General features: G+C 37.4%; 1 protein-coding gene across 1 annotated transcript in view; it reads left to right on the top strand.

The window, feature by feature from the left end:
* Rb1cc1 (RB1 inducible coiled-coil 1) overlaps positions 1 to 18,954 on the top strand; it is a 54,456-nt gene extending 35,502 nt beyond the window's left edge. Inside the window, exons 16-24 of the mRNA XM_052175989.1 lie at positions 5,852 to 6,017; positions 7,382 to 7,490; positions 7,575 to 7,815; positions 9,113 to 9,161; positions 10,054 to 10,101; positions 13,242 to 13,300; positions 15,078 to 15,214; positions 17,002 to 17,072; positions 18,019 to 18,954. Of these exons, the coding sequence (XP_052031949.1) occupies positions 5,852 to 6,017; positions 7,382 to 7,490; positions 7,575 to 7,815; positions 9,113 to 9,161; positions 10,054 to 10,101; positions 13,242 to 13,300; positions 15,078 to 15,214; positions 17,002 to 17,072; positions 18,019 to 18,096 (958 nt within the window). The 3' untranslated portion in view covers positions 18,097 to 18,954. The remainder of the gene's footprint in view (positions 1 to 5,851; positions 6,018 to 7,381; positions 7,491 to 7,574; positions 7,816 to 9,112; positions 9,162 to 10,053; positions 10,102 to 13,241; positions 13,301 to 15,077; positions 15,215 to 17,001; positions 17,073 to 18,018) is intronic.
* The last annotated feature ends 206 nt before the right edge of the window (positions 18,955 to 19,160 follow it).

The following is a 19,160-nucleotide window of genomic DNA, read 5'->3' as shown; positions in this document are numbered from 1 at the left end:
CTGAGCTACATCCCCATTCTTAGGTGGTATAATTTTTCATTAGTTTTCTTTTTGTCCCCTCTATTACCAGACACGGTAATACCTAGAGACATCCCAGGAAACCTGTGACACATTAATAGTCTTTTCTGTTCTTATCTATGAAATTAAACCAGCTATATAGCAGATAACATTTTTATTTATTGGTTCAGTGGGCTCAGTGACCAAGTGATGACATAATTTAAGAAATGCTTAGGGAAAGGGTCATATGTGTATTAGGCCCTGTGCAGAGATCAAAGGACAGCCTTGTTTGACACCAGGCCTCTTTTCTTTTTAACGTTTACTACTGGATACTCAGAAGAGTTAACCTATAAGCCTCCAAGGATTCTTATATTTCTACCTCCCATGTTACTAGTAGTATGCTTGGATTTCAGAGGTATGCTACCACACTTGGTTTTATATAGTTTCTGGGGGATTCCAACTTAAGTCAGCATGGCAAGTACTTTACCCGCTGAGCTTTCTCACTAACTCCCAAGAATTGCTCCCGGTAGAAGTAAGTCACTTCTAAATAAGCATAGACCAAATTTCTGTTGCTTTTTTTTTGGGGGGGGGGAGGCAGGGGATAATATTTGTACTGATTTCAAGTTCTGCTATTTTGACATAACTGGAAGAATTGTCACAAAATGGTCTTAGGCTCAGGCTCTACTACATTTGGACTTTACCTCATCCATGCCAAATGGCACTCTTAAACTATGAATCTAAACTAAAGTCTTCCTTAAGTTTCCTTGCTCATAATGTTTTATCATAGCAACAGAAAAGCGACTAATATAGACAGTACTTTATGAAAGACAGCCATGGTCTCTCATAGTAATTTAGGAGATTATTGTAGTAAAGTTTTTAGTCTGTACAGGGACCAAGTAGAGCACTCGATGGTAACTCTGCAAAAGGAAAATACTGATTCCCTATCTATACTGTCGTAATTGTGATTATCCTATAGTACCCGGAAATTTCTGGGCACCATTCATTTCTCTTAGGCACAGATATCTACTTCAGTGTGTGGTCTAAGGGTTATAGAAGCTTATATGCTAATCTAGACCTTATAAAAAAGTAGATTTTGCTTTGTTCCCTGAACACGTAGACAGCCTTACAAGTTTACGATAAATGCCCCAAAACCACATACTCAGGCAGGAATGTGTTACTTCCATGATTTAGAGGCTTACCCAGCAATACTTTTTTCCTTTCAGAAGGAACACAGACACTGCCGACAAACCCCAAATACTCATAGCCTTTGTACAAGCCAATCAAGATATCTTATAATTGTAAATTCACTCTACAAGTCAGGTTTAGCCAGCCTTTGCCATTAAATGTGTTAGATAAGTATGATATACAGACTAGGAGGAAGACAAGCATCTCTGCCAACTAGTCTTGGGGGTGGGGAGCAATAATTACACAATTCTTCAAAGACAATGAAGTACAAAACCTTTTGTCATTGACAGTAAGCTGCTGTGACATCTGTGCAGCAAGGTCAGCTTTTAATCAAGATTTGAAGCCAGATATTTAATGCCTGCTAACCAGATTCTAACAAAATTAGCAGATGATCTATTTATGGCATGGATCGACAAGCTGGAATCTAGGAATCTGTCCACCTTTAAAAGGTGTGTTGTCTCTCCGGTTACATATGCACACTCCCAGCGTCCCCATCCTTTTCTTAGTCTCAGGAGCACGATGGCACATGCTCTTCTAAGGAAGGTAAAGTGCTCTTGCTTTCCAACACAGTGGCTACTTCATTTCCTGTATTTCATCTCACCAGGTAGATATTCCTACCTCTCTTGACTCTCTTGAGAGTATAGTGGAATAGGATATCTTGAGAGGGCACATTTATATTTTATTATAAGACTATATTAGTGATTTTCTTTGCCTAATTTGGAAGTTAATCTTTGCCTTAGACATTTGTGTATAGAAACAATATATAATATCTATGCTGCCAGGCATTCATTGTATAATTAAGATATTGATCCTGCAGGTGTGGGGGCTTCTGATACAGCTTTATTGCAGTGCACCATGCACATTCATGTATTTGTTTTCAGTGACTGATTTTGCCAAAGTTTAATAGAACAGAGATCATTAGGTTAACACTTTTATTGTTTGTACCATAACAGAAGATTTGGGTTCTTCTTCCATACTAATAGCTTATGTCTCCTACGTTAGGTGCATTCTCTACCCTATCTTTCCATGTTTTTGCCAAAAGAAATTTGAGTAATTGATGAATGCAAACCTCCTTTGATTACGTTGACTTACTTGGATACCTGGTTTGAAAGTCACAGTGGGTCTGGAAGCAACTGAATTCTGTGACAGGATCTTGTTTGTAAAGGATCTGAGTTTTGAGAATGGAACTGCAGCCCTCTGAAAAAGAAGACTCCTGTGCTGTATGGAATGGAAGCTCTTTAGTATTTAGAAAGGCAGCTGAGACATGCCCCAAAGCCCCACACCTTTGTTTGAATCTCAGTGTGCCCCTTTATCACCACTACTACCCCTTTGCCAGTTCACAGCTCTGCTTCCCCAAAGCCAGGAAGTGGTAGTTTAGAAGAAGAAAACTGAACAACAGTTGGTTATATGAACTGTTACCATGTCATTCCTGTGTTGGTTAGCTCTTCCGTCTCAGGCCTTAGGCTTTATGTTTCAACCCTCCAGCCTTTTAAAGCATCAATGTGGATCTCCGTGCTAATCCCTTGGGATACTCTTTTTGGCTCAGGGGATCATAGGCACTTTTCAGAGAGAGTGAGTGTGATAGCTGTATATGCTTGCATGACTAGAACTCTCTCTCCTGTGTCACCTCAGCCTAGCATTTATCCCAAAACACAGTGATACAAAGATTAAAAAAAAAAAATTAGAAAGAATAGATATTTGCCCTGGTGCTTACACACCCCCAGTCACACAATTTGAACAATACTGTTTCATTCTTAGTGATACAAACCTTTGCTTATTTGCTACATGTTCTCCATCATGGTATCATTCAGAAAGCGTTTTGTTTACAGTAAAATTTGAATTTGTGACTGTTACCAGTTGTAGCCCCACTTCAGTACATTTCATACAGTGCTCCACTTGATTATCTAAATGTGGTTATGACCTATATTCTAAATTATTGTTATGTACCCTCCAGGTGTACAAGTAAGTTTTTCAGAACCTGTACTAGTTGATTAGGATTACCTCTCAGCCCTGCCTATGTCTAGTTTTATGCATTGTTAGAATCCTGAGTCCTCATGTTTCTCATTAACACTTCCTGTATGCAGCTTTGATAAAGCTTTAACTTGTACAGCAACATTTTTTCACCCCCAAGAAGAAACAAAATGAATCCTTTACATTTTAATGCTGTGCTCTATGAAATAGACGATTACAGCCTGTTTGCACTAAGTTATAAATCAGACTGATGGTTAAGTGCTTAAGAAGGAAGATTTGTCTGAGTGTACAAGTTTGGGCTGGCTTTATCTGTAAATTTGGGTGTATGGGTAAAAGATTCCCAGTAATTCTTGTGCATAATTTCAATTGCTATAGTATTAATTGTACATTGCCACCATAATTATAATAAACTAGGCATGAGCATAAAAAGCATAAACTTTTTAACCCGGTTTATAATTTGTACCTCCATTCCAAAACATTACAGTGTCTTTTAAGATCAATCAGATACACATTGAAAGTTTATTTTCTAATAACAACACAACAGCTTCTAATAGAGTTTGATACAAGAGCATTGCCTTGTAGGCCAGGCACTGAGAATATGTGAAACCCACACTGCTATGGGTAAGAAAGTTTGCAGAGATGTGAGTGCAGGGATGAACTACCATGCCTGACTTGATTCAATACTTCAAAGTCAATATTTTAGAACTCTTTAAGGTTGAAGGAAAATTAAGATCTAAGATTATATGCCGACCACCAGTTAAACCAGTACCATTTGTTGAAAATGTTGTATTTTTCCACTGGATGGTTTTGACTTCTTCGACAATAATCAAATGACCATATGTGTGGGTTTGTTTCTGGGTCTTCAATTCTATTCCATTGATCTACTGTCTGTCACTGTACCAATACCATGAGGTTTGTTTGTTTTTGAAATTATCAATATTGCTCTTTAGTTCAGCTTGAGGTCAGGGATGGTGATTCTCCCAGAAGTTCTTTTATTGTTGAGAATAGTTTTTCCACTATCCTGTTTTTTTTTTTCTTTTTCTTTTTTTATTCTAGATGAATTTGAGAATTGCTCTTTCTATCACTGTGAAGAATTGAACTGGAATTTTGACAGGGATTGTGTTGAATCTATAGATTGCTTTTGATAAGGTGGCCATCTTTACTATGTTAATCCTGCCAATCCATGAGCATGTGAGATCATCTTTGATTTTTTCAGAGACTTGAAGTTCTTGTCATACTTTCTTTCACTTGCTTGGGTAGAGCCATACAAAGATATTTTATATTATTTGTGACTATTGTGAAGGGTGTCATTTCCCTAATTTCTTTCTTATCCTTTTTATCCTTTGTATAAAGGTAGCGTACTGATTTTTTTATCCAGCCACTTTGCAGAAGTTGTTTATCAGCTGTAGAAGTTCTCTGGTGTAAATTTTGGGGTCACTTTAAGTATACAGTCATATCATCTGCAAATAGTGATATTTTGACTTCTTCCTTTTCAATTTGTATCCATTTGACCTCCTTTTGTTGTATCTATTTAGAACTTCGAGAACTATATTGAATAGATAGGGATAGAGTGGGCAACTTTGTCTAGTCCCTGATTTAGTGGGATTACTTCAAGTGTCTCTCCATTTAGTTTGATGTTGGCTCCTGGTTTCCTGAATATTGCTTTTACTATTATGTTTCGATATCGGCCTTGAGTTCCCAATCTTTCCAAGACTTAACATGAATGAGTGCCCAATTTTGTGAAATGCTTTTTTTTAACATCTAATGAAATGATCATGTGGGGTTTTTTTTCTTTGAGTTTGTTTATATAGTGGGTTATGTTGATGGATTTCTGTATATTGAACCATCCTTGCATCCCTGGGGGGAAGCCTACTTGATCATGGTGAATGATCATTTTGATTGGATTCGGTTTCGTTCTTGGATTCGGCTTCGTTCTTGGATTTGGTTTCATTCTTGGATTCGGTCTGTGAGAATTTTATTGAGTATTTTTGCATCAGTATTCATAAGGGAAATTGGCTTGAAGTTCTTTGTTTGGTCTTTGTGGTTTAGTTATCATAACTGGCTTCATAGAACAAAATAGGAAGTGTTCCTTCTGTTTCTATTTTGTGGAAAAGTGTTCCTTCTGTTTCTATATCACATAGAGTCTTGATGCCCCAGAATAGAGGAATGCTAGAGTGATGAGCAGGGAGTGGGTACCTGGGAGGGGGAGGCAAAGGACAGGGGGATGTGATGGGGGGGTTGCAGTTGGGAGACCTAGAAGGGGGACAACATATGAAATATAAATAAATAAAATAACCAATAAGAAAATAAAAAAAGATTTACGATGACTAACCAGTGTGCAACCATTCACCCGGGCTTTACGTGTCCATTCTCTGCTGGCATGCTAAAAGATGGTCACGGTTTGAGTAAAGTGAATCAGTCTAAGGATGCATAGATTTCTTTGTATGGAGAATTCTGTTTTAGCTTCATGTTATTTACCATTAGACATCAAATTGAGCCCAAATCTATTTTATGGAAAGTAACTTTTTCTAAGAAGTCACCGGGTATGTGTTTCTTCCTCTTCAGTTTATAGGGATAGAAATATATTTCTCATTATCTTGGGTTTTTGGGAAGTAAATAACCTAAGTATGATATTTGAAATATTTGATAATTGATTATCTCTTACTGGTTTTTTAAAAATCTCTTTTCAATTTTTAAGTTCTGCCATTGAGTCAGCCAGAGAAGATTCTTCAAGCTTAGTTGCTGAACTTCAAGAGAAACTTCAGGAAGAAAAAGCTAAGTTTCTGGAACAACTTGAAGAGCAAGAAAAAAGAAAGAATGAAGAAATGCAGAATGTTCGAACCTCTTTGATTGCTGAGCAGCAGGTGTGTTTGAGGTCTGAGGAAGGTTGATGGACAGAAGTCGGCCAGGCTGGTTCTTTGCAGTGGACGGTTCCTGTGGGTTGTTTGACCTTAATGCTTGATCTTTTTCATGATTAAAAGCATTCAATTTAAAAAAAAATTGAAACAATGTCACATGAATGTAGTTAGCAATTTATATAAGAATTATCAACTCACATAGACATGAAATCTGCATTTGAGAATTGCAGCATCGTTGGCCCAACTTATTTCACATGTAATTGGACTCTTTCTCTGCAATTCTCACTGTGGTCTTTTATAAAAACATACTCAATTTAAGATTCCCATAATGAATTAGGGGTTGAATTAACTAAATTCAAAACTAGGAAGCTAACTACAGTATGAGTTATCCTAAGGTTCCAGTTGGCTTTTTATAAATTGTGACTATCATCTTAATCCATTTCATATTACAGAAATATGATTTCCTGGAAATAAACAATGGTTAATGGTTATATGTGCTAATTTTCTATTTGTAAACAGAAATTACATAGTAGTAAGCTGCATTGATAACATTTCCTTTTTTTTCTTCATAGAAAGGTTTTTCAAATTCTAGGGCTCATCAAATGTTCTTGGTAACCCAAAACTTTTACTTTGTTCTTTGCTGTTAGATTTTTTTTTGTCTGAAACTGTCAAATGATTTTCCTGTTAAATCTCTCTGTTGTCATTAATGGATTTCTAAAAGGTTTTGGGTAAATGCTAAGCAGATTAAAGAATCAGGTTAGATCATTTTCTCACATATGTATTTGTTTTATTTTAATGAATGGATATGTTTAATGAATATAAATGAAATGTTTAACAAATTTAATCTCCTTTGTTAATTAAAATGCAATTAAAATTGCCAGTTGTCTGTCAGGTCCCTCTGGGCAATTGGACATGTGAACGTCATGCACTGGGTAAACCTGGGGAGTAGTTAAGTGTAGTCGCTATAGAGGGAGGCCCAGAGGGCATTGCACATATCCCGACAGGAGAAAGATAATCATATATTAGTATGGTAATCACGAGCTAGCCAAAGATGAAAGACTGCAAAGGAAAGAAAGTGTCCCATGTATCCAGCAGCACTCTATTAAATTGTTAATCATTTAACTGCCTTCCCTGAAATCGCAAGCATTTCTTGATTCCTTTTTCTGACAATACAAACAAGGAGTAAATAAAAAATTTTCAAGATACTGAGTTCAAGCAAAGAAAATAATAACCTTTCCTGGAATTTATACCATTTGCTTAGTCATGTGAATCCATAAATATACCTCAAAAAAAAAAATACCTTGCAATCTCATTTCCATAGCGTTGGCTCCTAAGTATATGCAGTTGATTTACTATTACTGTTGTTTCAGACCAACTTTAACACAGTCTTAACAAGAGAGAAAATGAGGAAAGAAAACATAATAAACGATCTTAGTGATAAGCTAAAAAGTACAATGCAGCAGCAAGAGCGGGATAAAGGTTAGTGGTATCTTATAATATGATTTTTAAAAATACTTTAAAATGTTTTCAATAAGTAATGTGCCTTTGAATCTGGGGTCTTAGATTTGATAGAGTCGCTCTCTGAGGACCGAGCTCGGCTGCTTGAAGAGAAGAAGCAGCTGGAAGAGGAAGTGAGTAAACTGCGCACTAGCAGCTTCCTCCCCTCAGCACCCGTGGGGGCAGCCCCAGAGCTTTACGGTGCTTGTGCACCTGAGCTCCCCGGCGAGCCAGAGAGATCGCTTATGGAGACAGCAGAGGAAGGGAGAGTGGACTCGGCCATGGAGACAAGCATGATGTCTGTCCAGTAAGTAGGATTGCTCTCCATTCCGTTCCTGAGAGGCTGTGATCCTCAACAGAGCCGTACGGGGGGCCTGATGCCGGTTTCATGGGTCTGTAATCCCAACAGGAGGATCACAAGTTAGAGCTCTTCTTGGGAAACAACTCAAAACAGTTTAGCTGAGGCTGTCTCAAAATTTAAAAAAAAAAAAAAAGTATATACTACTGTTCCATTAAATTATAAAATTCTAAAGAAAGGAAGTATTTTTAACTTTACTAATTGTTCTTAGCCCATATAAAAGTAATTTTAAAAGACAGTGTAGAAACATGTTAAGGGAATGTGGTAATTAAAATTCATCAATGACAGAAATTAATCCAGAGTGGAAAAGTGACATTCAGGGGAGAAGTAAACCCAGCTACCTTCTATGTACAGGAGAGTCAGTTAAAACAAAACAATATAGAAAGCTCAGTATAAGGTTTAAAGTATAACAGGCATCAAATATCTTCAACCTGGTGTTGAAGGGGTGGGGACAGAGGCAGGCAGATCTTCAGAGCTCACTGGCCAGCTATCTTAGCAGAATTAGTGAGCTCCGGGTCAGTGAGGAAACTCAAAAGAGGTAGCAAGCAGTCTCCTTATGTTGACCTAGTTATCATATATATGCACACATCCATACAACACATGTGTAGACCACACAACCACACCAGAAAAATAAAAAAATGACAATATTCCCAACTTTGGTTAATAACTAAAAAGTGATTTTGTACAATTGTAAATTTAAACAAATCTTTATTTAGATGTATAGCTATTGATGCATCTATGAAGATACTTATGTATAAATACTGGTGTATAAGTAAAAATTAGACTATTCTAGGGTAAACCAAAGGAACTAAAACTAACTATAATCAATGTAATATTCTGAGAGAGCTATATAACCTCATATACATTTCTTTCAAAATCAATTCAGCTAGGGAAAAGAGTGTTTCATATCTGAAAAAGTATGAATTTTGTTGAAATTATCACTAGATAAAAACATTCAAAGTTTTGTTTATAGTCTCAGGAAGTGTCTAAGTCTGAACACAAAGTATTAGCTGTTCTGATAAATATGGGCTACCTTTGAAAATTTAGTACAAGCTCTTACTCTATCAAAGTTACCAGGCGGGTCTTGAACTCGGAGATCAGCCAGTCTCTACCTCCGTGGTGCTGGGCTGCGAGGTGGGCAGCACCATGCCCGGCCCAGCTTCTAAACGCTTGTTGATGGATGTACAGTTCAGAGTGTGTACTCTGAGCGTGCGTAAGCCTTAAACACCCATTCTCTCACTTTTAGAGAAAATATGCTATCTGAAGAGAAGCAGAGGATCATGCTCCTAGAACGGGTAAGCAGACTCTGTCAAGTACTTGTTTGATATGATGACTCTGGGGAAAAATGCCTTTTAACTTGCATTTGTGAATTAAGACTTTTTATGATTAGTTTGATAAGACCTGCCATTTGTGTTCCTAGTAGCTGAATAGTTGTAGGATCAGATCTCACTATGTAATTTCTTCAGTGATTGACATCTCTAGAAGGCAAAAGGATTATAAAATTTTACTTACTAATAGCTTAGAAAACAGTAATAGAATATCAGTAAGAATTTCAACATGTTTATCTTAAAAACCAAAGTAGATTTAAGATGAGCAAGAATATAAAAAAGTTAAGATTGAAGAAATGAAGTTCTTAATAATATTAACTGAAATGAGGAAGGAACTTCCAGTTGCATATAGAATTGTATACATACACCCACAGAAACACACATGGAGCACGTAAACACACCAAACATAAAAAGATAAATATTTGGCAATTTTTATGAATAAAAATACTTTGAAAACAGAATGAACCCCCAATGACTAGTTTCATTTGATTTATCCATTCGTGACAATTTTTAGCAGTGTCTGTGTTGAACACTAGCTTAGAAAATAATCTGGAGCCAAACTGTCCAATTTAAGTTAACTCAGATGTATTAGCCATTCTCTTCTTGTTTGTGATTAACACCTTAGGATCACACAAGTTGTAACAATGTGTTGCATTTATTGTGTATTTATAAATGGCACGGCTCGTGAGAAGATTTGAAAACTTTAGTTTTAGGACAGTATATTCAGTATTCTCATTCTCACTAAAATGGTTAGTGATCACTACAGATAGAATAGGCTCCCCAGACATGTGCTCTATTTGAAGATGAGAACCCTGCTACTCATCCAAGGATAAACCACAGGTCTGCTTTCTCCCTGTAGACATTGCAGTTGAAAGAAGAAGAAAACAAGCGGTTAAATCAAAGACTGGTAAGAGTTTTCTGGTTATGTCTCTTTTTTAAAAATTTACTTTTGTATTTTAGTACAGACATCATACATCTGAAGGATACAGCCTTTTCTACTTTTGTTTTTGCACTTACTGATAAGAGAATGGAGCATGTGTGCCATCATGGAGTCAGTGTGAAAATCAGAGGACAAAATAAGTTTCTGCCACCGTGTATACCTGGGGATTGAACTCAGGTCATCAGGCTTGGTGGCACCTGCTTTTAATCTGCTATGTCATCTTTCTAGCCCAGAATGGATGTGATTTATTCATACTGGTGTTTGTTAAGCCATTTTGTACATTGGCCATCACTGGCTTTCAGGTGATGGAATCTGGTCAGGGTTGCTATTTTGATTGATTGTAGAATCACCTGCTCTGTCATTTTTGTAGATTTATTGATTTTGTGTATATGTTTTGCCTGCATATATTTATGTGCAACTTGGGAGTGCATGTGGGTAGTTGTGACCCCATCACATGGATGCTGGAACTGAACCCCAATCCTTTGTAAGAGCAGCAGTTGCTCTTAACCACTCTGCCATTTCTCTAGATCATATCTTGTTTTTCTTGACTTCAAAATAGTGTATTTTACTGAAAATATAGCAAAGTAGACTGACTACCTTACCATGATACTTAGAAAAAAAAGGAAAATATAGTCTTTTTTATTAAGGAACTACTGTTTCTTGGGATTCCATATTTATGCATGTAAACATTGTTTAATTCAGTGAGTTAGGAGTGCTTTGTAATGTTTTGAAAATTGACATTTACTCTGAATATTGAAAGTGAAGATAACTGGCTGTGTCCTGACTTGTGTCTTTTTTAATTCCTCCAGCATCCCACTTTAGAGTCAATAATGATTTAATAAAGCAATTACTTAATTTTCCCCCAAGTCAGATTGAATTCCTAGCACCTAAAACAGTTAATTTCTGATAATTGCGTGTTTTAAAGGAGACATAGTTTCAGGCTTATGTTCAGTGGTTTTTTTTTTTAAAAAAAAGGAGAAATACTTTTACCCATATATCACAGTCAATATGTGGAGGTAAAAGGTCAAATTTTGACATAGGTTCTCTCCTTTGACCATGGTTCCAAGGAATGAACTTGGAGTGGACCAAGGAATGAACAAGGGATCACCAGGGTCTATGCAGCAGGCACGTTTAGTATATATTTATATTTGTCCTTTCTAAGCTTGGTGCACTTGTTCAAAACTCGAATGAGACTCAACCAGAGACCAGAGTCTCTGCCGGGCTTTTGAGATTTCCTTTGTCAATGGAATTAATATAAATCTCTCCTTTTTATTCCCAAAGATTTATTTATTTCTTTATTGTACACTGTAGCTGTCTTCAGACACTTGAGAAGAGGGATTCAGATCTTGATACAGATGGCTGTGAGCCACCATGTGGTTGCTGGGAATCGAACTCAGGACCTTCGGAAGAACTAGTCAATGCTCTTAACCACTGAGCCATCTCTCCAGCCCCTTAGCCTAAGCTAGACTCTTCAGACAAGGGCAAAAGCAGTCACATTCTTCACCAAAATCCCACAAACAACAGTCTCTAGGCCGTGTATTAAAAACCTCTTGGGCCTGGTCTGTACAGTTCAACTCACTCTCAGTAACAACATCTTTTATATTTTACTAGGATAGCCCATTAAGCCCCACTTAGATATATCCACTGCTTTCCAAATACAAAATCCCCAAAATCTACTCTTCCAAACAAAAGCATGGTCAGGCCTGTCATTGCAATTCACCACTCCTGGGACCAACTTCTGTTTTAGTTAGGGTTTTATTGCTGTGAACAGACACTATGAGCAAGGCAACTCTTATAAGGACACTTAGTTAGGGCTTTAATTACAGGTTCAGAGGTTCTGTCCATTATCAAGGCAGGAGCATGGCGGCATCCAGGCAGGCATGGTGCAGGAGCAGCCTGAGTTCTCCTGCAGGCTGCTAGGAGAGAGTATGACTCCCAGGCAGCTGGGATGAGGGTCTCAAAGACCACACCCACAGTGACACGCCTACTCCAACAAGGCCACACCTCCAAATAGTACGACTCCCTGGCCCAAGCATATATAAATCATGACACCAACTAAGCCATTTCAATTGATTATTTTTAGTAAGTAACAGGGAGCCAAGTGTAGGCACCATTAATCCCAGCATCCAGGAGACAGAGAGAGAGAGACAGGCAGATGTCTGTGAGTTCAGGGCCAGCCTAATTTATAGGGAGTTCCAGAACAGCCAGGGCTACATAGAGAAACCCTCTCTCTTCATTTGTGTGTGTGTGTTTGTTTTGAGGCAGGATCTGTGTGGTTGGCACGGAGTGCATAGTCCTACCTCCAGAGTGTGGTGATTCCAGCTAGGCATGTACCACCATTTATTGCCAGCCTCTGCTTTCTTCCTTTGACTTCACACCAATAACAACATTTAGGTGACCTATACTAGTAGTATTACTAGTTAAGAATGCTTTAAAGAAGAGTGGCCTGTTGCAGATGACATCACCCAATACATTTTTTTATGGAGAGTCCCCAAGGAAATATAAGCCCTATTTGGCTGAGATTTTTACTAATATTTTGTTGTTTTGCTTTCATATAGGGCAGTTGGGTTCAAGAAACATTTTAAAACTTTTTTTCTAGCACCTAGAATAGTGGTAACCAGAGACGCAGAGATGCTCGCTCCCACGTGACCCAGAGAACTAGCACATGCAGCTAGCCCCTGGCTCTCAGCAGAGAAGGGAGCGTTCCCACACACTGCTGTCTACACAGAAGCATTGACATGGTTTTCTCCAAGCTTAGATACTTTTTATAGAGTGAGCTTTTAGAACATCTGAATAAAATTGAACATGTGTTAAAAATGACTTAACTTCACTGGTAAGATATATATGTCACTTTCCTGGGTAATTTTATCAAATCTCTATTAGGCCTTCTTAGTCAGATAATTCTGTTACCAATTCCTTGCCTTTGTACAAAATTTAATGTACCAATTTAGATTTCAGTGTTGAATGAATGTGTAAATAATGAAGTGTGACTGTACATATGTGGCTTCTTTAGCTTGAACACAGGTTAACATGTGTAACAGCAGACCTTTCTGGTGAGTGTGGTACTGTGTGTACAGCTAATGCCTGATTCTACTTTTTTGCCTCAGATGTCTCAGAGTTTGTCCTCAGTATCTTCAAGGCATTCTGAAAAAATAGCCATTAGAGAGTAAGTATCTCATTTTTATTTTGTGGATTTTTTGTCACAATTGTTAAGATTAATGAAAATGTGTTGTCACAATGATTATTAGATCCATGCTCATATTAGCCAAATGCCTTGTGCATAATAGTAAGATGAAAGCTCATTGGAAAGCAAGGTTTTTCACTGTTCTCCTAGAGCTTTGGGGGCTGTATTCTGGGAAGCTTTTCTTGACACTGGTTTTTCAGCTGAATGTCCATTCCGAAAGCATCCTTAGCTTCTTCATCCTCATTTTCATTGGAAATCTTGATTTTAGCTTGCTTGCTATGCTCACTTTCTCCATTTTATGTTTTTTATGTGCTATAAATTCAAAGTATAATTTGAAATTTTCGTCAGTCAAACAGTTTAACATTATATCTTTCCTGAACCAAATTAACTTATAGAAATTGTTGTCTCCCCCAAGCTTGTTTGGCAGGAGCTTTGGAATAATAGAGAAAAGTATCATAGCAGCTCGATGAACCCCGTTGTGCAAGAATTATTGAACTTTACACACTTGTTTTTCTTAAGACAAGAGTCTTACCATAAAGCCCATTCTGGAGTGCCACATACCATTTTCTTGCCTTGCTGCCTCAAAATATTAGGATTAAAGGGGTGAATCACACTACCTGGTTTCTAAATTAACTATTTGTGAATACACTTATTTTTTTTTAAGATTTATTTATTTGTTATATATAAGTACACTGTAGCTGTCTTCAGACACACCAGAAGAGGGCATCAGATCCCATTACAGATGGTTGTGAGCCACCATGTGGTTGCTGGGATTTGAACTTATAACCTTTGGAAGAGCAGTCAGTGCTCTTAACCACTGAGCCTTCTCTCCAGCCAGGAAGACCCTTATTTTATTTAGTAGATTTTTGTTATTAATGGTTTGAAGGGTTTTTATTTGTTTTGGTTTTGTTTATTTCTAGGGTTTTTTTTGTTTGTTTGTTTTTGTTTTTTTGCGAATCTCAGATATCCTTGTTCTGGTCCTAGTATCTCAGTTTTATCTTCTCTAACTGATAAAATGGTCGCATAGCTGTCTGCTTAACAAGCTGTGCATTCAAATCATTAGTCTTCTAGAGATGAGCGTATTAGTCTTACTGCCTCAAAAGATCCTTTGCTTCCTTTTAATATATTAGCTTTTGGTGTTCAGACAAAACAGTGCTTACCCCATAATTGTAGCAACATTTAAAACTCTTCCTAGACTGTGCTTGTGCCACCACATGTTGTCCCAGTGCTTAGAAAGTGAACCAAGAGACCAAGTCAAAGGCCAGCCTATTCCATATAGAAGACACTGTCTCCAAAAAAGGGAAGGGAAAGAGGCTTTAGAGTTGACTTTGTCAGCTGCAGAACCTAGCACATAAAATTACTCTGGTAACTAAATCTAAGGCTGATCTTCAGAACTTGTAAATCGCTTGAGCAGTTTGAGAGCTAGACACTAGTTAAGTAAGTGCACATGCAGGTAGTTGGAACTGTTTCTTCATGTTTAAGATCCGCATTCCTAAAACCTAACTCAACACATAGACTTGGGTCAGTTGCTGTTTTTTTGAAATGAAGAGTATCACATCTAAGAATTGAAATTCCAGAAATGTTTGTTTCTTTGTGTAAAGTGAAAGACTGGGGGAAAAAAATTAACCTGTAACTAGGTATTTTTCTACTGCACGCAAGTAGTGGATATAGATAGAGCCCATAAACATTGAGCCAACTGGATAGTTTGTACCGTGTGATTAACAGACGCTCTCTAGGACAATAACCTACTTCTCCTTAGTTTTCAGGTGGGAGATTTGGTTCTCATCATCCTAGATGAGCGGCATGACAATTATGTGTTGTTTACTGTTAGTCCTACTTTGTATTTCCTGCATTCAGAGTCTCTTCCTGCCCTGGATCTCAAACCCGGTGAGGGAGGTAAGTGCACAAACACTTCTCAAGTACTAATCCTGAGTGGAGGGCATTTATTCCCTCCTGCTGTCATTAGGGAAATCTGCCGTTTTAAAAAATGGAATCTACATTAGCTACATATTTTTATGGACGTAATTGATAATTCTAAATATGACTATAATATTCTTCAGTAGTTTAACTGCTCAGACTGCATATATATTCAAACATGATATAACCTAGTAATTGCAATATTACTGTCAGAATTTTGATGTTCATTTTGTTGACAATTAGTTTATGCTTATTTAAAGCTCAAAGATATTACTAGTGTTTGTCAAATAAGTAGTTTAAGTAGTGCCTTTACTGTACTATTTATAATTTATTTTTCTACCTTGTTCATTTGTTCATTGATTTATCATCGTCATTATTGTTTTATGGAGTTTTATTTTGTAGAAACTGAGCTTTGTTCAACATGCTGAGTAAGAATACCCATTATTTATTGACTCATTAAAGAGTTCAAAGAGAAGAGAATAGCTATTCTGGAATTATACTAAATAGAACTACGTAGAAAATTAGTTTACCAAGCCAAGTGTGGTGGAACATACCTTTAATCCCAGCACAGCACCCTGTCTCAGCAGATCCAGTCAGACCTCTGAGTTCTAGGCCCAGAGTGTGTTCCAGGACAGCTGGGTTACACAGAAGCCCTGCTCAAATAACAAAGAAAAGAAAGGGTTATCACTTTCTCCACATGATCTGATGTTCTTATGTGGAGTGACCTGCAGGCAAATCACATCTGTGGGCTAGGGCAGCGTCGCTTGACCCCATCATGGCTTTTGATGGATGACCTATTTAGAATGTTTGTGGGACAGCAGTTAATATAACCATGAAAAGTGAAAAGATAAATTTGTTTTCACTTTGAAATTTAGGAAATAGGTACCATGTTTCTTATTGTATATTTTTTGGATTTTGACACATATCCCATACTGGTCGCAAACTGTTGCGCCTCTTAGGCTGATGTCGACCTCGTCGTTCATCTCCCTGTGCCCACCCACTGCTGCATCCAGGCGTGGGCGCTGTGCTTGGATTCGTCCTCCTGCCCTCTGGCCTTGCTCTTGTTTTACTTGTTTCCTTGTATTTACTTACAGGGCTTTTGTTTTTCACAGTTTGGGGATCAAATCTAGTCTCTAAGTTGTATCCCAGCTCTTTACATCTGTAGATGAAAATGATTAAAACCCACATATTTACCCAGATTTACCTGTTAACATTTTACCTTGTTGGATTATTTCTTATGTTTTTCTAAACACGTACACTTGAAAATGTGTACTACTATTGTAATGAATTTTAAAACAAAGTGTTTATCTTCTCATTAATGTTCTGGTATCAGCTATTCTCATTTTTCTGTACAGGAAATCCAATTTTAGACTTCATTTGGTTTTTATTATTAATTGCTCACTGAGTCCCAGTTGTGTTGCTATTGCTGTGCTAGGCACAGGTGACAGGTTCCATCACACACTGAACGGCTGCCACTCAGAAGTCTGGAGGTCGTTATCATTAGTTCCTTCAGTAGGTGGCAGTGTCGAGTTAGTTATTGGTTCATGGCTCCTCCTTAGATACTAGTGTTCCTTGAATAATGAGTATTTTAGAAAGCATACATATTTATATATTGGAACATACCATAAATTTTTTTCTTCAATAAATAATTGGGTTCAGTAATTTTACTGGTTTTTAAAGTACTTAAATATTCTTTAGAGAACACCACTGTTGTTTCTAAAGTTCTTTTTTTCATGAATGAACTATGAACATACATTATTTATTAGCTTCAGGTGCATCTAGAAGACCCTGGGTTCTCGGAAAAGTAATGGAAAAGGAATACTGTCAAGCCAAAAAGGTAAGAGCTATACCCTGTAATAGTAAACCTAGGGATTTTATTATGTGGATATGGTTACTAGTGTTTTCTGATTTTTGTTCATTTAGAGCTTGAATTTTATTAAATTGAGTTTAACCCAGAAACCTAGTTAATATTGATATTATCTTTAGATAGAAGAGGTAGATTACCACCAACAGTCCATTCACCTATAAAGGAGAACAGCTTTCTCATGTTGAAAGCACACTGTATAACTAGAAGCAACTTATTTGTACAGTTGGTCTATATTCATTTTTATATGCTACACCATTGATGAAAGATGGCAGTTTTTTTTTGTTTTGTTTTGTTTTTTGGGTTTTTTTGGTTTTGGTTTTCTCGAGACAGGGTTTCTCTGTGTAGCCCTGGCTGTCCTGGAACTCACTCTGTAGACCAGGCTGGCCTCGAACTCAGAAATCCGCCTGCCTCTGCCTCCCAGAGTACTGCCCTGCGAAAGATGTTCTCAAGTCTATTTGGAGGCTAAAATGAAACTGACAAGCCAGAATTGGTAGTATAACTCTTACCAAAGCACTTGAAGCCAAGGCAGAGACAGAAGGATCTATATAGTTCCAAGCCACCCTGGGCTATGAATATATGCACATGTTATTCCAGCCTTTGTAAGACAGGGAAAGGAGGTTTGCTAACAAATTTGGAGCCAGTCTTGTGTGCATAGTGAGTGCCAGGGCATACAGGGTATATACAGCTAGACTATAATAGAGCGAGCGGGACGGGGGTAGCTACACCATCCTCCGCACCCCCAGTGCTCATCAGTATTAGCTTACTCTCACTTGGTCAGGAGCTTATCTTTTATAGTTTGGTACAGAAGAGAGACTGCTTCACCCCCTCTCCATCCTCTAGCAGTGAGCATTGTGGTGGAAGGGTATTTGTTATTTGGTTCAGTCATTCAGTGACTCCTTTTTTCTTTCCTTCTTAGGCACAAAACAGATTTAAAGTTCCTTTGGGGACAAAGTTTTACAGAGTGAAAGCTGTGTCATGGAATAAGAAGGTATAGCCACAGAAGAAGTCTTTACATCTCATACCATTTTCTGATTTGTCCTTCAGTGCTGATAAACCACTCCAAAACCAACTGGCCATCTGTGATTTTTGTAAAAGTCAACATGACAGTATACTTCATTGGTGGACTGCACTTAACCTTTTAAGTGGCTACATCTTAGGAACAATAAATTTATTAAAATTCTTGGCTGAATCGAAATGGTTTTGTTTTGTTTCCACCCAAATATCTAGAAATGCGGACCAAAGTAGATGTTTTCCAAGGGCAGAGCCTGCACTGTGGCTTGTGACTAGCCTCATTAATTGCCTGTTAATAAACATTAGCTGAATAGTTACCAGTGTTGTTACCAGCATTTGTCCTCTTGTGAATTCAGGAGTCCTTGCACTCTTTAACATGTTCTTTATAAAATGTATAAATCCTTCCAAACTATTTAAAGAGGAGTGTTATTGCATGCAGATAATCGTAATTTTGCGTTTGCCTCAGAAGACTGCTAAAGTAAATTTGTTCATTTTTTTTAAATGCCCTTTAATGTTTCAAAAAAAATAAATAACAGTGTAATTTGACTGACTTTAAGATCAGCCATAAATAATGAGCAATCTTCAAAAGCTCTTTTCACACAGATCATCCGGGCTTCGGGGAGGAAGAGTCTATACCACTAATGTTTCAAGTGCAGGACTCAAACCTCTCAGTATCTTAGGACTATTTCAAATAATCATATTGATGAACTCATAATTCATGGTTGAGCTTCAGAAGAAGATATTCATTGTACATTAACATTTAGAGGTCATTTAAATAACTAAAGTCTGTATTGTAAAGGACCTGTACAATTTTAAGACAATAAAGAATTGAAAGTGTAAATGTGTGTGCCTTTTAAAGGTTACATTTTTAATATATTGCGTGATTGCTGGGAAAGGTGAAAAAATTTTCTGTATCAAAGAGAAACATGTTTTAAAAAATGTCGTTTGTATCTTATGTAACAGGGTGAGTAGTGTTCTGTGGAACAGAACCTTGTGAACTTAAGATGTAGAAGCTGGCACCGAAGAAAGACGGTGACATAGCTAGGC

Source organism: Apodemus sylvaticus, chromosome 3 (genome assembly GCF_947179515.1).
Source record: "Apodemus sylvaticus chromosome 3, mApoSyl1.1, whole genome shotgun sequence".
Taxonomy (NCBI): Eukaryota; Metazoa; Chordata; class Mammalia; order Rodentia; family Muridae; genus Apodemus; species Apodemus sylvaticus.
The sequence above is the reverse complement of the archived record's forward strand: the minus strand, read 5'-3'. Positions and strand labels throughout refer to the sequence as shown.